Source organism: Thamnophis sirtalis, unplaced genomic scaffold, assembly GCF_051295495.1.
Source record: "Thamnophis sirtalis isolate CommonGarterSnake01/CBP01778 unplaced genomic scaffold, rThaSir2_p1.2 scaffold_5, whole genome shotgun sequence".
NCBI lineage: Eukaryota > Metazoa > Chordata > Lepidosauria > Squamata > Natricidae > Thamnophis > Thamnophis sirtalis.
Genome location: NW_028261385.1, coordinates 51578337 through 51596008, shown reverse-complemented (window position 1 = coordinate 51596008; position 17672 = coordinate 51578337). Strand labels below are relative to the sequence as shown.

The 17672-nt window shown below is 34.8% G+C and overlaps 1 protein-coding gene across 1 annotated transcript; it reads left to right on the top strand.

Moving 5' to 3' along the window:
* The first annotated feature begins 2842 nt into the window (after window positions 1–2842).
* On the top strand, window positions 2843–16439 carry CCDC112 (coiled-coil domain containing 112). Its single transcript, XM_014056977.2, has 10 exons — window positions 2843–2915; window positions 5081–5193; window positions 6769–6890; window positions 7609–7698; window positions 9114–9189; window positions 10734–11115; window positions 12450–12863; window positions 15010–15105; window positions 15855–15973; window positions 16113–16439. The coding sequence occupies exons 1-10, from the start codon at window positions 2865–2867 to the stop codon at window positions 16141–16143; spliced, it is 1494 nt and encodes a 497-aa protein (XP_013912452.1). The 5' UTR covers window positions 2843–2864; the 3' UTR covers window positions 16144–16439.
* Window positions 16440–17672: the final 1233 nt, after the last annotated feature.

The window sequence follows — 17672 nt, the reverse complement described above, 5'->3', positions numbered from 1 at the left end:
TAACAACCGGTGCACATGCACAGTTTGGAGAAGACTTACCTTCTGGATTACTGCTGAGGTGTGGCAATCCACTCTACCGCATGACTCATCTGAGAAGATAATGGTAGGTAAAGCACAGGGGCAGACAGGTAGGCCCACTTGCCAGCTAATCTTCGGAGCTACCAGTTTGCCTGAACTGGTCCGAACTGGTAGAATCCCACCCCTGCCCTGAGCTATCAATATGCATTTACAAACCTCCAATGGAATTGCTAGTGTTCCTGTCCAATTTAGAATTTTAAAAATTCCCATTTAATACATTAAATTGGAAGCAAATTACAGAGCAGAGGAACAATGTCCACATTACTTATAATGATCTGGGATCCATCTCTGCCCCATAGGTATTCTAAGAAATCCAAAATGAGGAACTGCAGACTACCGTACTTACTTAGTGAGAACCAGAACTGCTCCAAAAAAGTAAACTGTTGTTTAGTAAGCAGCATCCCCATCTGCCTGCCTTCCAGTGAGTGAGTGCTTTGTGACTGCTATGTACAAAATGACAGTCATCATCTGTGAGCAATCTTACAATACTAAAATAAATTCAGTCATGCTCACTGGCCCTAAAGGGTTGTGAACTTTAGCTTCAAGTTTGAAGATATAGGCCTGTTTTTTTCTCCTATAGCTAGTTCTCATTCTTGGCATCTGTTCTGACCTAGGCTTCCTGATACTGTAAAAAGCTTAGTCCCAAAAACTCTATTTTTATTTCAAAAGGCAGTAAATTATATTCATTCACAGCCCGTAATGAGTCCCAAATAGTTGTAAAGAGTCCTACAGTAGGCTGCTAAAGTCTTTCGGGATAAGGCTGATAAGCAGTCACCTTTATCTTCCTCTGCCAAAGACTTAATTGGCCATTAGCTTGGCAAGACCACATGAAGCAAAGTGTCAAAACGGAGCTTCAGAAGGTAAACTGACCAGCATGAACTAAGTTGCTTCCTGCAAAGGCTCACGTGCGTTTGTTCCTCCTTTATGTCCTATGGGAGGGACCAATTAACTGCAAGTCTAACTCCCGAGTTGTCCCTTCTGTTCTTGCTTAACTGTTCTTGCTTTCTGGCAGCTCTGCGCATGCGTGCCCTGGGAACAGGGGGAGCCTGTTCCTCTGCCTCGCTGATGTCTGACTCTGGAGGCTCCAAAGGCAGCACATAACTCCCCGAGGGCCCTTGCCCCCTTTCTGCCTCTGATGCAGAGCCCTTGTCTGAGCCTTTCCCAGACTCCAGGACTGGCCCATGTTCTTCCCCAACCTCCTTGCTGTCCAACTCTGCTGCCAGCTCCACAGGCCGCCAGCAGACCACAACAGTATCAGTCTGAACTTTAAAAAAAAATAACATTATCTTCTGCACTTGTGGGAGTACATATAAAGATAGAGCAAAAGGTAAAAATAGATTACCAGAAACAGAGAAAAAAAGACTGGAAAAAAGATTGGAGAACCAAACATATAGAAAAGATGGATGTGTGGACCTAAGTTGCAATGTTTCTGATCCTACCCTTTTTTTGATCTCCTCCCCCATAATTATACTAATCTTCAATTCAAGATTCCCCCTCTCCCACACCTTAACTGACAAGTACATCTTTTCCCCCAAAAAATGGGGTGGTGGTGTAACTGAAGAACTTCATCAGCATTTATAACTATAGTATTGTGTTTTTGAAAATATTTTCTGGAGATGGATAAAAAAAAGTATCCTGGAATTATATACATTTAAAAATATTTATCTTATTCCAAAGAGTCTATCAGTGTCTTTATCTTATTCTTATTCAATGCAATTGTTTGTGTCGTGTGATCTTGGCCTTTCGACAAGCAGTCAATGGGGAAGGCAGATTCACTTAATAACTGTATTAATAACTTAGTAACTTCAGTGATTCACTTAACAACTTTGCAAGAGAGTTCATAAGATGGGGCAAAATTCACTTAACAAATGTCTCACAGCAACCGAACGTTTGGGCTCAAATGTGGTCGTAAGTCGAGGACTAGCTGCATTTGAAAATTTTATTGGAACACTCCAAATTGAAATCAAGGATTAAAGAGCAATGTTGTATGTAAATAAAACAGGAGTGTTTCATTCCAACCCATAAAGGAATCAACAGGAACACATTTCTTTAATGTGCCTGGATGACTATTTCCAATCTCTCAATTGCTTCCCAATAATTAATTCAATTCAAAATAAAAACCATGGAAAATCACTAACATAATTGAAGCTGTGCAAAATGAAAAAGAAAGAAATCAAGGATATATCCAACGTTTAAAAAAAACTAAATTTAACATTAAGGTATTTTCAGCAAAGGTTACTGTTTGTACCTCTGAGCATTTTGTATTGTTCTGCTTGTAGTTCTGCAGCTGGAGTTTATGCAATTTTTTTTATCACTAATTGTGTCTTTGAAGCCACATCATCTTCAAAGTCAACTTGTAATGGAACATCTCTAAACAAGTTCAGAGAACACCAAGAAATCCAGTTCATATTTGGCATTTTTGATCAACCTATTTTTATTACAATAATCTTATTTAATTTCTTTTTATTGCCTTCAATTTGCTTAAAAACATACCCCTCCCCCACACACAGAGATAATACAAACGAGCAGGACAAACTTTTTCTTTTAATGAAGTGTAAGAAATTTAGAATGTTGTTTATTTTACAGCTAGATTAATGATCTGAATTTCTCTACTGCTTCCCAGGAGCAGCTCTTATAAAAAGCGTATAAGGAAAATAAAAACGGTTACTCCTCGAACCGTTGCCCACCCGCCCCGCTCTTAGTCGTACCGGCCTGACGTCAACCATAGAAATGTAAGGACCTCCCTCCGACGCGGCGCTTTCCCGCCTCATTTCTCGGCTTGGAACATGGCCGCCCTAGCAACGCCGACGCTTGAAGGATGGACCAGGTACCAACAGGTAATTTCGCTCACCTCTGCTTCGCTACTATAGCCTTCCTTCCCGGTTGAAAAACGGGAAGCGTGGGCTCGTGACTTGGCTGGATAGATCGAGCTGAGATCAAACTCCCCCACCCCACCCCGTTCCCCCCGTAAGTTACCCGACATGGACGTTGGCTGAGCTACAATTCCTGGAATGCTGGCAGTTATCTTTTGCCGCCTCTGGAAGGCTCCAAGTAGGAGAAGTCTTATGCTAGAAGATCTATAGTTTGATTTGTCTGGGCAGTTAGGCATGTTAGCAGAAATGTCCGGTGTCACACGCTATGGCCGATTTCTTCCGAGGCATGGCATGGCATGGACAAAGAAACCGGGTCCTATTAAAGGGAGCGGAGGAGAGCCTCTTCCTAACTAAACCGGATCAGGGGTTGAAGTCCTGTAAAAGGGAGCGGAAGAAGCCCCATACATTCGAGCTTGCAGAATCAAAAATCTTTGTACAAAATCTCTGTAGTTATGAAACATGGTTTATTATGAAAAGTTGCTATCCGTTCAACCAGTGATCTGAAGTTTTGGCTCTAAATATTAAATTTAAAGATCTGTCCAGCATTATAACTTTAACCTTAGACTGTCTACTGTTGACCTCACCCCTTCCTTAAGAGGTCCATAAAGGGGGCGTGCATAAGCGCACCAACGTGCCTACCGTCCCTGTCCTAATATTTCTTTTTATTCGTATCCATTTCATGTATCCAAAATCATGTTTATACATATATATGTTGTCTAATACATGCTTGATGAAATAAATAAAAATAAATAAATAAAATAAATTATCAAATGCTTTTGGTATCTTGCGTTTTGTCTATATTCATTTTTATGTGCGTGGTATATGGTTTCTTTTTTCCTTCCCTGCAACAATCAGGTGGCAGAAGCTACTTTTTTTTTCCAGACAGTAAAGCTGGGATGCTGTGTCAGATTTTTTTTCTTTTTTAATGATTTTTATTGAGCAATTTTCTTTGTTTTATATCACAATTTTCATTTTTACAGCACTTTGGTATCAGTAAATCTCATATGTACATACAAGTTGTTTTTTGTTTTCCTTCTTTTTATATACAGAGATATTCCTTTATAACTACTAACTAGAAATTAGCAACATATACTAATCTACACACTGATGAATATATAATTATATATATAATTTTTATCCCATCTTATTATACTTTAACATCCTTAATCTTTGCTTCTATTCTCTAACCAGTTGTACCATATATTCCAAATCAAATAATATTCAGTTTCTCCTCTATCTTTTATTTCCATGTCAGCCTATCCATCTTGGCACATTCTAGCACTTTCTTTATCACCATTCCATCAGGAGGCATACTTTCATTTTTCTAATTTTGCAGGTAAACAATTCTGGCCGTTATTATATGTGGCACTGTATATTGGGTTTTTAAATTATAATTCTTATCAATAAGTAGTAAAATACGTAGTTTTAACTCTATTTTTTTGTTATTTCCTCTAGCCACTTTTTTATCCTTATCCAATATTTCTTGGATTAAAAAAACAGATTTTCTTCTGAAGGCTGCATTTGCCTCCTGCTCTCAACTGCCAGGCCCTCTGTCATTTGCTGTTGCTCCAATTCCAGACATTTGGTGAAATATTGCTCTCCAGCTAGGCAAAATTCATATCCAAGGAAACCTAGACACATGGGAAGAGTAATTGGATGTATGATGTATCTGTTTTTTAGATAAATCACAGAACTCTTTGTACTGTTTAATTGCAGAGAAAATATTATTACTATCTTCCTGTTGTGCAACTGGGCTGAATACAGCATATTCCCTGTTTCTGGGGAAAAAATTTTTCTTTCTTCTCCCAGAAAAAAGCAGCAGGAAAAAAAGCAGATTTTTTTCCCTGTTGCTTTATTGTCAAATTCAACATTCAGCTATTCAATATCCTTTGCCATGAAATTTTGAAGCTTGTTAAGGTAATAAAATATCAAAAGAATTTAGCTTTGGAGGGTCGCTGCAGAATTGCATTTACCACTTTACCATGTTATTAAAATGAATAACATTAAAATGAGGTTTGAAGTACTTTTAGGTCTAAATTGAGTTTTCCCATCTTTATGTTTTAAGCACTCTAATGAAAATGTACTGCTATATTTGATTATAATGATTTTTAAAATTGTGTTTTGCATAGAATGGCTGTTTTAGTGCTTCAGATGCTCTTCAACATTTTCAGAGCTGGAAGACCAAAACTGATCAAGTTAAGAAAACTGAATTTATAAGAACAGGCAATAAGCTTAAAAATCAGTAAGTTTAAATTCTGTAAAGGTATAACTTTTCTAAAACAAGACATAGAAATAAAATAAAAATAAAATATGGTCACGTATTGTAAGAAGGAAAAAATGTTTGAAATTTGTGGATATCTTTATTCAATGTAAGTAGCTGTAGCAATCTTTAAGTTAGCTTGAATAGTTTCACAACCATTTATTTTCATAATTTGTTCTCCATACATCTGCAAAGAGAGTGAAGTATATACCTGCAGAGATTGTTTTCCATTGACGTACCTATGGGCTGGAATAGTCTTCCCTTGGAAATATGATCAGTTTTATATGCTATTAAAAACTACTGCCCTGTTTTCCCCAAAATAAGACCTCCCCGGATAATAAGCCCAGTCAGACTTTTGGGTGCATGTGCTAAAATAAGCCCTCTCCCAAAAATAAGCCCTCACCGAAAATATTGCAACACGGCAGCAGCCATGAGATGACCATGCTCGCCACCTCCTGTACCTCAAAAATAATAAGACCTCACTGAAAATAAGGCCAAGTGCTTATTTCGGGGGTCAAAAGAAAATAAGAACGTATTTTTGAGAAAATACATTTATTTTGCTTATTTCTTTCGTATCTGGACACCCATCTAATAGCAACAAATTGTTGGGGTATGGAAGTCTTCAGTCTGTATGTTTTGGGGAGAGGCATGAGTTGATTTAATTTATTACATTTTATTTTTGGTTTGATATATGAAACCTTGGACAATTTATTATTTTCAAAGATGTATTTTAAACTGCTTTTGATTGTGGCAGGGATAAATCCAATGAATACATTAATAATTCATTTTACTTTTAAGAACAATATTTTTCATTCTAAATTTAATTTTTAATATTTCTCTCCTTTCTGGAAAATGATCTCCTTATGGCTATTGCTTGTTTACATGGCTGTTTTAATTTACATTTTATTTATTTTGAAATTACATTCTTAAATATTTATATTAGAATTATTCTGTGGATTATTGGATTTATGATGCTTATATATCATAGACACCTTCTTTATGTGATATACTTTGGGGATGAAAGGTTTTCTTTCAACCACTGTTTTTATCAGGCCAATCCTATTCACATCTAATTTGCCTGTAAACAAAGAGGTGTTTTATATCATATAAAAATGATGTGGTTGCAGACTATTTTTAAATTTACTTACTAATATATATTAATATACATATTGGATTTACTGACCATTAAAATACTTATTTAATATATTTGTTTGAATGCTTTGTTTGAAAGAGAGTCTGGTGTGGTCTAATGGTTAAGACACCAGGCTAGAAGGCCTTGAAAAAAACCCGGAAAAATTTGGAAAAAAACAGTCCCCCCCCCCTTTTTTTTCTTTTTCTAAATGGCTTTGGAAAAAACAGAAAACTGTTTTCCCCCCAACATTTTCCAATTTTTTTTCCAGGCGTTCCAATCAGACATGAAAGCCAGTTGGGTGACTTTGGGTCAAACAGTCTCTCAGTTTACAAGATCAAGCTGTAGCAATCAAACCAATCTAATAGTAACATGTATCCTGTCCCTTGTCATATATGTACTTCAACAAATCTTGTCTCTTTTCCTAGACTTGTGAACCTTGAAAAGGATAAGCATGTTCTTCTTTTCAATAAGAAGAGTGATTTTAGGATGGAATATTGCATACTGGAAGAACTCGAACACAAATTGACTAAAAACCGGAAAACAGAAAGTAAAATGTTATTTTATATTTTATATATTTGTTCATTCATTAACTATTTTGAAAAATACTGAAAATATCTTCTTGATTCATTATGTTATGTAAACAATAGATCAGCTTTGAGGTTTTCATAGTGTGTTGCTCTGCAGTTTGTATGATGATTAGTGGACCTTCAGAATAGTATCTCATTATTTCGGATTAGGAAACCTTCATTGATTGAAACAATGGATTTCCTGTTGGGAGTTATATAATATTAGTGAACAGACCCAGAATATTTCAAAGTAATTATCTAATAGTGGAATAAGAGTTTTACTTTGCCATGGTCAGATTATCCATTGCCTCTGCAGAGAAAATAGCAGTTTTGGAAGATATCTTACTTTTTTCATTCATTGCCAGATCAAGGATCTTCATGTAGAAAGAGACTCTGTGTGTGTTGGAGTGGCATTTGAATAAAGAAAAGTTGACTGGCTGTATGTAAGAATGCATTCTTGTTCTGATTTACAAAAAATGTTTAGCAAATTCTTAATATCTCAAAAATGTTTGCTTATTTTTTAACGTTTATTTTAAGAATTGTATAGAACAGTGTTTAGGCATTTGTGCATTTTTATGATACTTAAATGTGAAGGAATTTAAAGGTATAAGAGGGCAAGATATTAAAGCAACATAATTTTCTAGTGGAAAAATACTAAGATGCTATGGGTTTTTTTTTTTTTTTTTTTGCTTTTAATAGAAGCAAAGATACAGCAAAAACTGACTAGAATCCATAGTGCTGTTAAGGGACTTCAGCGACAGCTAAAAGATGTGAAACCAACTCCTGAATGTAAGCAGCCAATAATGTTTTAGTTATACAAACAAAATCACTAAAAGTAGTTTGAATAATTTTGCTCTAAATTATTTGCATTTTAGCAATAATATTTTGCAATTTCCTAATTATAAAGTTGAAAAGTGGTTTTTTTATTTCACAATTCTGCTAAATTGAACAGAGTTGCAAGATAATTTTTAGATTGCAGAGGTTTCTGTTCACTTGCTAAGGAACATGTTGAAATTATTATTTGTTTACAAAAATATGAAGTCACAGCTGCCACTTTTTTGGTCTTCATACACACTGAGTGTTTCCCAAGAACTTAAGATATGGTAAGGTATCTGTGTAGTATGTGTGTGGATCCAAGCAGTGTGATCTTTTTGCAATTGACTAATGAAAATTTTGCCTATGTGCAGTTTTTATAAATGTTGTCCAAATTTTTTTGGAGTGTGGCACCCTTTGTGCCGATAACTACTGGGGCCATTATGGCTAGTTTATGCCATAATCTTCTAACTTTTGATTTTTATTATTATGGTTCGTCGCATAGTCAGCCAGATGTTCAGACTGGATTTGCCATTTTTATCCACCTTTTGTATACATAATAGTGTAAAATCATATGTGCCAGTTTTTTTAATTGGTATTGGCTTTCATATGCATAACTATTATTATTTTATCTCACGTTTTGTAAAAAAAATATTGCTCAATTCAAGGCAGTGTACATAGCTCTTGTCTCCTATTTTTCTCAACAACCAAATGGAGGTGAACTGGGCTGAGAGAGGGGAACTGCTCCCAAGTCACTCAGCCAGTTTTCATGTCCAAGGGATACTTAGAAGTTAGTTTTCTGGTTTCTAAGCCAGCAACTTAACCGCAACACCAAACTTGCTTTCTTAAATTTATAAAATCCGAAGAACCTCTTAGAAAAAAATTCTAAAGGATGTTGCTGTCATCTTAGACATTTCTGCAGTGAGTACTGTGACTTTATATTAATATCAGATTAGCTGCAATTATCCCTTTACCTGTGATCAAATCAAAGTGACTATATACAAAGTGGAACAAGACTCCTTCATCTTGAATTGTTGCATAAAAGAGGGAATTCTAGGCAGAGGAAGATTTTGTGAGATGCCTCTGCTGCTAAAGATCTCTTTTCTATCTCACTGTTGAAGATACCAGAAGTTTATCAGTTTTTAAAATCGTATTATTTTAGATCAACATAAGTTAATTGTAACTTAATTTTGTTAATTTATTTTTTGATTATGCTTCTGTTTATGACACAGACATTTAGGGAACTGAATATCACACTTGCATATAGAAAATCTCTTTTATTATATTTTTAATTTTAAATTGGATTATTTAAGATACACTACCTTCTATAGTTTGTGACACATTTGAACTTCTCGGTTTTGATTTGCAAATATTATCTCTCTCTTTTGTAGTTGTTGACAAGCTTAGAGAAATGATGGAAGAAGCTGAAACAGCAATAAGTTCTTTTAAAGAAGAGCAGCGACAAATGTATTCATTTTTTAAATTAAAATATTATATATTGGGTTTTGTTACCATAAGTTAATTAAAAGGAAAATTTAAAATGTTAACCAGGAAACATTCATATAATATTTAAAAAGTTAATAAAATGAAAGAATACAAAAAGGTACAACTCTATTAAAACAGTTTCCCAGTAAATTAGCATTTCTGTATAAATAACCCAAAGACCCTTTAATAGTGTTATGGAAAGCCATTGAAGTTAGAACTACAAATGGTGTGTAGAAAGTAAATTCTAAATTTGCAGATATCATATCTTGTATTAATTTTTAGCCTATCCTCGTTAGTATTTGATATAAATATTTTAAATATTCAGTTTATTCTCAAAAGCTAAATTGGTATATGTAATAAAGATATGTTTAGTAATATTGTATATATTATAACCCATAAAACAGTAAAGTATATTTTAAAGACAGGAAATATTCTCTTATTTTACCTTCTTTATGAAAATTAAGGATTAAATTCCCTGTTGGCCACTAGGTGTCTTTTTTAAATGTTTCAAATTGTAAATTTTCACGAGTGTTCCATTTAATTGAAATTCAGTACATAAATTAAATAATAAAATTAAAATGTATGGCTGGATTGCAGAATAAAGCAGCATCTTCTTGGCTATTTCCAGAAGTCCCCATCAAACATAGCGAGCACTGGAGGATGATATTTTTTTTCTTCCTCTTCCGTTTTATTTTATTTCAGGAGTCAAGTAGAAAGAGAGAAGCCAAGGCTAACAATGCCTATAGAAGACAATCTCTTTGCCACATAGTTATAGTTGCAATTCACACATCGATCCCCCTGTTGGCAAACTCACCTCTACCACTCAAACCATTCAAATGGCATTGTAAACCGCTTTTTAGCTGATTGAGCAGTTCATCCAAAAATGTTTGGTTAACATTAATTTTTTTTATGAGCTTGTCTGGCAGCCATGACCAAACTATTTTTCTTTCAATCTATTTATATAATAAAAATGGATAATAATTTTGACCAATTTGTGCTATTGCTATAAAATTGTGTGTATGTATGTGTGTAGTAATGTAAAAGAAAAGCCTTTTATGTGTGATACCTTATGAATTGTGCTATCTTATTTTTATCTTTGATTTATATTTTTACTGTATAAAAATAGTGAATTTAAAAATGAATCAGAATGTCTTAATTTTAGATATGTATTTCACTTTGTGTTTAATTATCTAAGGCAATACAATATTTGGCCTTGATAAGAATAATATTTACATTTTATTATATCTTTATGATTTAAAGCTCTCTGAAGAAAATTTCTGAGGTTTGCTACCCATGTTAGGATTTAAAGATTTGTTCTAAATATATACATCCAAACCCCATTTGGATTTTCTGAGTGCCATGTGGTATGAGCAGCAAAATGATATCAGATTACATGCTTTTATATATTTGTTCAGTTTATATAACTTTTTGTAAGGTGTATGTTCATGAAACTTGGGCACAGATTTAGCTAATCACATTTTTTATTCTAATGTTAGATTATTTATTTTATTTCATTTTAAATTTAGTTATGACGAACTTCTAAGAGAGGAGAATGCTGCTACAAATGAGATCAGTGCCTTAGAAAGAAAAATTGAGATGTGGGCTGTAGGAACTTCAGCTGCAAGAATTTTCAAGCAATGTGTATTTCCAGTACATAAGGAAGTCCAAAATCAATTTCCTGAAGAAGTCCTTGAACTTGAAAGATTTCTTCAGCAAACTGGAGGAAGGCAAGGAGGTTGGGATGAATGCGATCATCAAATCTTTCGAAAAATCTGGAGAAAACATAAAGGGAAACCTTCCTACATTACTGAAACCCTTGAATACCTCCCTGATAGAACAAAGGAAGACATTCAATCACATGAGAAATGGCATAAAGAATTTCTAATTTTGGAGTCAAAGAAAAAGGAGGTGAGAGAATTTTGCCAATTCATTTGTCCATAAAATTAATAGTGCCAGTGTATATTAGAACTGATCTATGCAATTATTTTTTTCTTAACCGCTAGTTGTAGAAAATGTCTTCAATTTTCATCAGTACTCCCTTACCTGGTACCCTCTAGATGTGGTAGAATTATAAATTCCATACTTCCAATTGTTGTGCTAGAAATTGGATTTAGGAAGAATGTTTACATGATGTAGTAAATACAGGTGATAATGTCCAATGCTTTTGAACATCAGAACATGTTGAAATACTATTGCAATAACGAAGAATATTGTACAGGTAGTCCTCAACTTACAGCAATTTGTTTAATGACTGTTCAAATTTACAACAGCACTGAAAAAGGTAACATGATTGTTCTTCACACTTATAACCATTGCAGCACCCCCATGGTCATATCAAAATTTGAATGCTTGGCAACTGGTTCATATTTATGATAATTGCAGTATTCTGGGGTTATGTGATAACCTTTTGTGACCTTCTGACAAGCAAAATCAATGGGGAAGCCAGATCCACTTAACAACCATGTTACTAACATGGTTGTTAACAACTGAAGTTATTCACTTAACAACTTAACAACTTCGGCAAGAATGGTGAAAAAATAGGGCAAAACTCAGTTAACAATTGTTTCACTTAGCAACAGAAAGTTTGGGCACAATTGTGGTTGTAACTCAAGGACTACTTGTAGTTGGGGAAAATAGAGTGTTCGTCTTTGGGTTGTATGTTAGACTTTACCCCTTTGTTCTCTTTCTGTCTCTTTTTATTCTATATCCCTTTTTTTAAAAAAAATTCTTACAGCCTATAATTCCCCCACCAACAAACATTCACCTAGTTGTTCATTGTTTCTCTATTCTCTGGGTTTGGTCATCATACAGACTGGAATTTATTCAACTTTGATCAGAATGTATAATTCTGCATTTTAGACTCACATTTAACAAGGCTTTAGAAATTTGTTCCATTGAAATGTAAAAGCATTCAATAGTCTAAAAAAAGTATTACAGTAGTTTAGTTGTTATTTCCTAATCATAATAAGGTAGTCCTCAATTTATGACTAATAGTTACAAGACCAGAAAGGCCCTGGTAGATTATCCTAAAATTCATCCTAGTATAGTAATTTGTTTCTCACAGTTGTCAAACAGATTTTTTAACATCTCTTACTTTACTTACTTTACTTTACTCTTCCGAACCATGAAGACACATATGGACCTAATTGCACATCTTAGGTCCTGTTTTCCTTCAGAGGATTAGAAATGGCGTGATAAATTTATTTATGAATTATTTTATTCACTTTGTTGTAATCATCTAGGCCATTAAAAAATGGAAGATGAAGAAACAAGAAAGGGGTAAAATCTTAGTCCAGAAAGAGAATCCTGAGGAAGTGCCCGCTGATATTCAACGTGAGCGTGAAGAAGCTCAGAAGCAGAAAACTGAAGAGGAAAGGAAAAAACGATTAGCAGAGCTGGAAGCATGGAAGAGAGACAAAGCACTTGCAACTGCAGCAAAACAGGAAGCTCAGTTTAAAGAAGAAGAAGAGAAGGAGAAAAAAAAGCAGAGAGAACGACAGCGGCAACTTCAAACGAAGTTACTGTTGGAAGATTATAGTAGAGAGAAAAAGGAACAAGAAGACTTGCTGAGACTTGAAAAAGAAAGAAGAGAGGAAGCTGAAAGGGAAGAGAAGAAAAGAACTGCAGCAGAAGAAATTGTTAAATTCCAAGAACGAGTGAGTAGTTTTGTTTATCTCTTCCATATTTATTTCAGGTTTCTCTGTGTTTTCATATAAGAGGGACAATTCTCTGTCAGTGTATGAAGCTTCTTGGTGATGAACATTGAAATTCAATTAATTTGTTTCATCTGGATACAATTGTTTCCATTAAAAATGGCAAATTTTAAGAATTATTTCTAAAAGAATTATTCATAAAGGCTTAAAATAATTATTTGATTGGGATACCAAGAATTGAACTAATGAGACAATAATTATGAAAAACAAATGCATCTAGCAGATGACGCCCCAGTATTTCCTTAAAGCAAAAGAAGAATTTTCTACATGCTGTTATCAAAGAATATACTATATTAAGTTTGAAAATGTCAGAATAGGCTGCAGTTTATTTATCCATAAGAGTGGTCTTTGCCAATTCTGAAGAACTCTGGGTAAAATACAGAATATTACAGAATAACAAAATAGCATATATACCAGTGATGGCGAACCTTTTTTGGCTGCCTTGCCAAAAGCGGGGTGGAGCACGGGGGGGGTCGTGTGCCGGTGTGCCACACCTATAATGCTATGTGTGCAACCCTCTGTACACACATGCACACGATCAGTGCCCACCCACCCCCACTTTTGCTGCTGTTTTTTCACCCTCCCTAGGCTCCAGAGGCTTTTTAGGAGCCTGGGGAGGGCAAAAACAGCCTCCCCCCCCCCCCCCGATGCCCTCTGGAGGCCTCAGGAGCTTCCCTGAATCCTCCGGAGGGTGAAAAACGGACCTACAGGGAACCCGGAAGTTCAGGAATGGTGACTTCCTGTCTACTCATAGGGCTGGTTTTTGCCCTCTGGAGCCTTCAGGGAAGCCTCCTGAAGGCTCCAGAGATCGAAAATCGTCCCTACGTACAAACCAGAATTCATCATTCCCAAACTTCTGGGTTCCCCATAGGTCTGTTTTTCGCCCCCCGGAGCCTTCAGGAGGCTTCCCCGAAGGCTCCAGAGGGTAAAAACCAGCCCTACAAGCAAACAGGAAGTTACTTTCAGTTTGTCTGTAGGGCCAATTTTCGCCTTCAGGAAGCTTTCCTGAAGGCTCCAGAGGGCAGAAAAATGGTCCTACGAGCAAACCGGAAGTCCTTTCCTGAATTTCTGGTTTTCCCATAGGGCTGTTTTTTTGCGCTCCGGAGACTTCAAGGAAGCCTCCGTGTGTGTGTGTGTGTGTGTGTGTGTGAAAACGACCTCAAAAGAAGGCCGAAGTCACCTCGTGTGTCCTGACAAATGGCTCCACGTGCCACCTGTGGCATATGTGCCATAGGTTCACCATCACAGATATATACCTTAATATCATGATGCTATAACAATAGCAATACAAACTAATCATCTCACTGCTGAGAACACTATACAAGCAACCTCTAAAGGTGTTCTGAAAGAACAATTCTTCACTCTTCTCCAGAAGGCCAAAAGGAGAGCAGCCAGCCTCCCTTCAGGAAACAAGCTATATCAAAGGATATATTACCTTTACCAGTTACCTTTGTTTTATTATCTTCAAGAGGATTAGAGACATGTTTCTCAAGTCTTTATATGGCAAAAATGTGATCCTTTATTTACTTCACTTCCTAATTGAATTTCATATTTAGACCCTCCCTTGTATATTTAATAAAATTCCCCTTGCTTGTTTACACTTCAAATTTCTTATTCATTGACCATGTTTAATTTGTACTTTTAGTCAGAGATTAGCTATAGTCTGTTCACTAATATCACATCTCAGTATTAGCATTAGCAAAGACTATAATGAGGTCATTGTTCATGTTAATATAATCCAGTTGCTTTCAATTTTTATCAAGCACTTGCTTTAAATTTGGACTTGAAAAAAATCCAATTTAAAAATCCATTAACCAATATTTGATCTTTATATCTCCCTGCCTGCGGAAAGGTCTCCAAAGCAGGTTTTTGCAGCCTTTGGGCATCCCTGTGTTCTATGAGAATGAAGGGCAGTTATAGGTAGTCAATTGGAACTGACAGCTGTTAGCTGTTAAAACGACAAGCTATTTTTATATGTTTTCTTATTTATTTTATTTATTCAATTTATATGGTGGCCTATCTCAAACAAGATTTCCTGGGAAGGGAGGGAGAGAGAAAGAGCATGCAACATTTCATTTATTTTACTCAGGATCTGCATAAACTTGAGCTGAAGTTTCTAGAAAAGCAGGCAAAGGAAGATGAAAAGATCGAAAAAGAAAAAAGATTGTCTAAGCTGAGAAAGAAGGTAAGAATTTAATATGGTATATATATCAGTCCCATGTACATTTCTCAGAAGTGTACCTCTGACTTCAAAGAACTCTGGCATTTAAAAATTATCACATATGATATTAGTTTCTTATTGAAATGCCATTATATAACATTCTGAAACTGGAATTTAGTTGCCCATATGGAAGCAAGAGGGAAAGTTGTAAGTAGGTTAGAATGAAAGAAAATGGAAAAGAAATTGGGTTGAGAGTAACTCAATTAGGTATGCAAACTGCATAATGTCATTTTAAAAATAAAATGGGATTGTGTCTCCTCTGGAAATTAAATTTAAATTAAAACTGTAGCGATGATGATTCAACAATACTTCCTAATCGGTTTATTTGGTGTTCCTTCTAAGTGTTTTAGGATTGTTGACCCAGACTTTAGTTGGGGTTGGAGCAATAATCTTGGTGGACTGAAATTTAACTTTCGTATTTCTAGTGGTCTTGCTCAATCTTGTTTGGTACCACTCTGCAATTACTATCTGGTCCCATTTGACTTCTTTTCTGTTAGTAGTCACCACTCTTTTGATTTGCATCTTTATTCTAAGTATCCAGCAAGAATCAGCTGCATAATAAATTACTGGGTCTGTAATCCAAACTAATAGTAATTTGGGTTCTACAATAATGAAAATACAGTGCTATGCAAGTTTACTTCTTACTCTTTTTTGCTTAATTCATTTGTATTTGCAATTCCTTCAATTATTTTCTGTATTTTCACTATTAACAGGTTCATATTAATGTAACTCGGGATCCATGCAGGTTATTCAGACCTACAAAAGTTTGGGAAGAACGAACAAAAGAGATTGGACCTATAGGTACAGGGCCAGTGTTGTATATTCCTCATAGGTGAGAAAATTGAAATATTTTATATAATTATACTGTACATCTTAAATTAAATTACCTTAAGTTTAAATACTTATATAATTAATGTACTTTTATATGATTAATATATTTGCAAGGTACTAATCTATTTTTACATTGATAGGGCTGTCCCAAGCTGGCGACAGGGATTATAATTGGACATCTGCAAATAATTTATTTGAAGATAATATTACAACATAATGTATTGTTATATTAGTTTGTATTATATATGAGAAATGTTGTATATATGCTTATAAATGTTATGTTAAATAGAAATCAAGTATATATTGTTTCGTGTAAAGTACTTGCAAAAGCTTTTTTTTGGTTTGCATTTTTTTCTCTAGAACCTGGATTTAGTAAGTGACCTCTTTCTGTAAAGCTCAGAAAAAAGTGCATGTATTGCTTTCTACATACTTTCATGGTTATTTTCAGCCCAGAAATAAACAGAGAAAATTAACACAAGTGTTTTATCTTTGCTTTATTTATTTGCATAATGTATCTCAGATTAATTTAAGAGGGTAAGGAGGATAATATCTTCCTAAAATGGGACAGAAAATAATAAGGTCTTGTTATCAAGAAATGAGTTGTTTCTTAATCGCCATCCTTCAAAACTAATATTTTTTACAAACAAAATAACATTTAAAAAATCTTAGAAGGAGGCAAGGTATTATTATTTTTTTCTGCAGACTTTCAAACAATTGAAAATGTTTCAAAGTAAGCTTGTCTATGATTAAGTTGTGTGATTTAAACTTTACTTTAAAATGGTTCAAAAAACATAAAAACTAAGACAGACTAATAAAAAAAAAAGCAGAAAAGAGAGAGAAAAGAGAAAAATCAATCATGCCAAAACGGAAAGAAATAGAAACTTCTGTTTTCTCTCTAAGCAAAGAAGTTAATTTAGCCATCTATGGAAGTTTCATCACCTTCACCAGCCATTTGTCGATTGTAGGTATTATCAAACTTTTTCACTTTGGAGCACATTGTAATCTTGCCCTAATTATTTTACATGAAAACAAAGTTCCATAACTTTTTGTTTGTTTATCCCTGAGCTCCAAAAAAAAGGTTGTATTTGGGATCTTGCACATCCCTATTAAATGCAGTGCTGATGCTGTATGAGTATTGTGGCATAGAAACTCCCTGTAAGTTCTGCAGCACACAAAATTTTGACATAATTCCTCATTTCGCTGTAATGCTTCTGAACAAAATGTTGATTTTAATCGTACAAGCTCAGATATATCTTGGAAGTTCCCTTGTAAAAATCCAGAGGCCCTGCATAAAATATAGTACAGATCCATGTTTTGCCACGCAATACCTCAATTTTAATAACACATTGTAAGCCTTTGTAGCATATGGTCTTTGAATTAGTTTAATATTTATCAGTGTTTTATCAATGAGAAATACATAATTTCAAAAGGCTTTGGGACAGAAACTGCATTTCTTATATTTCTGCACATTGAAGTTACCAAAGTTTTCAATCTAATTTTTCTGGAACAAACTATGTAAACAGAAATAATCTGCAATTTTGCAACAGTGTGTGTGGGATCCTTGGTCCTCTCTGAGCTTGCTTGTTTTCTTGCAGATGTTTCATTACCCTAACTAAGTAACGTCATCAGTGCTAGTAAGGAGTGCTGTTATGCTGCTATGACTGTAAACTGACAGCAAATAATACTCTTTACTAGTAATG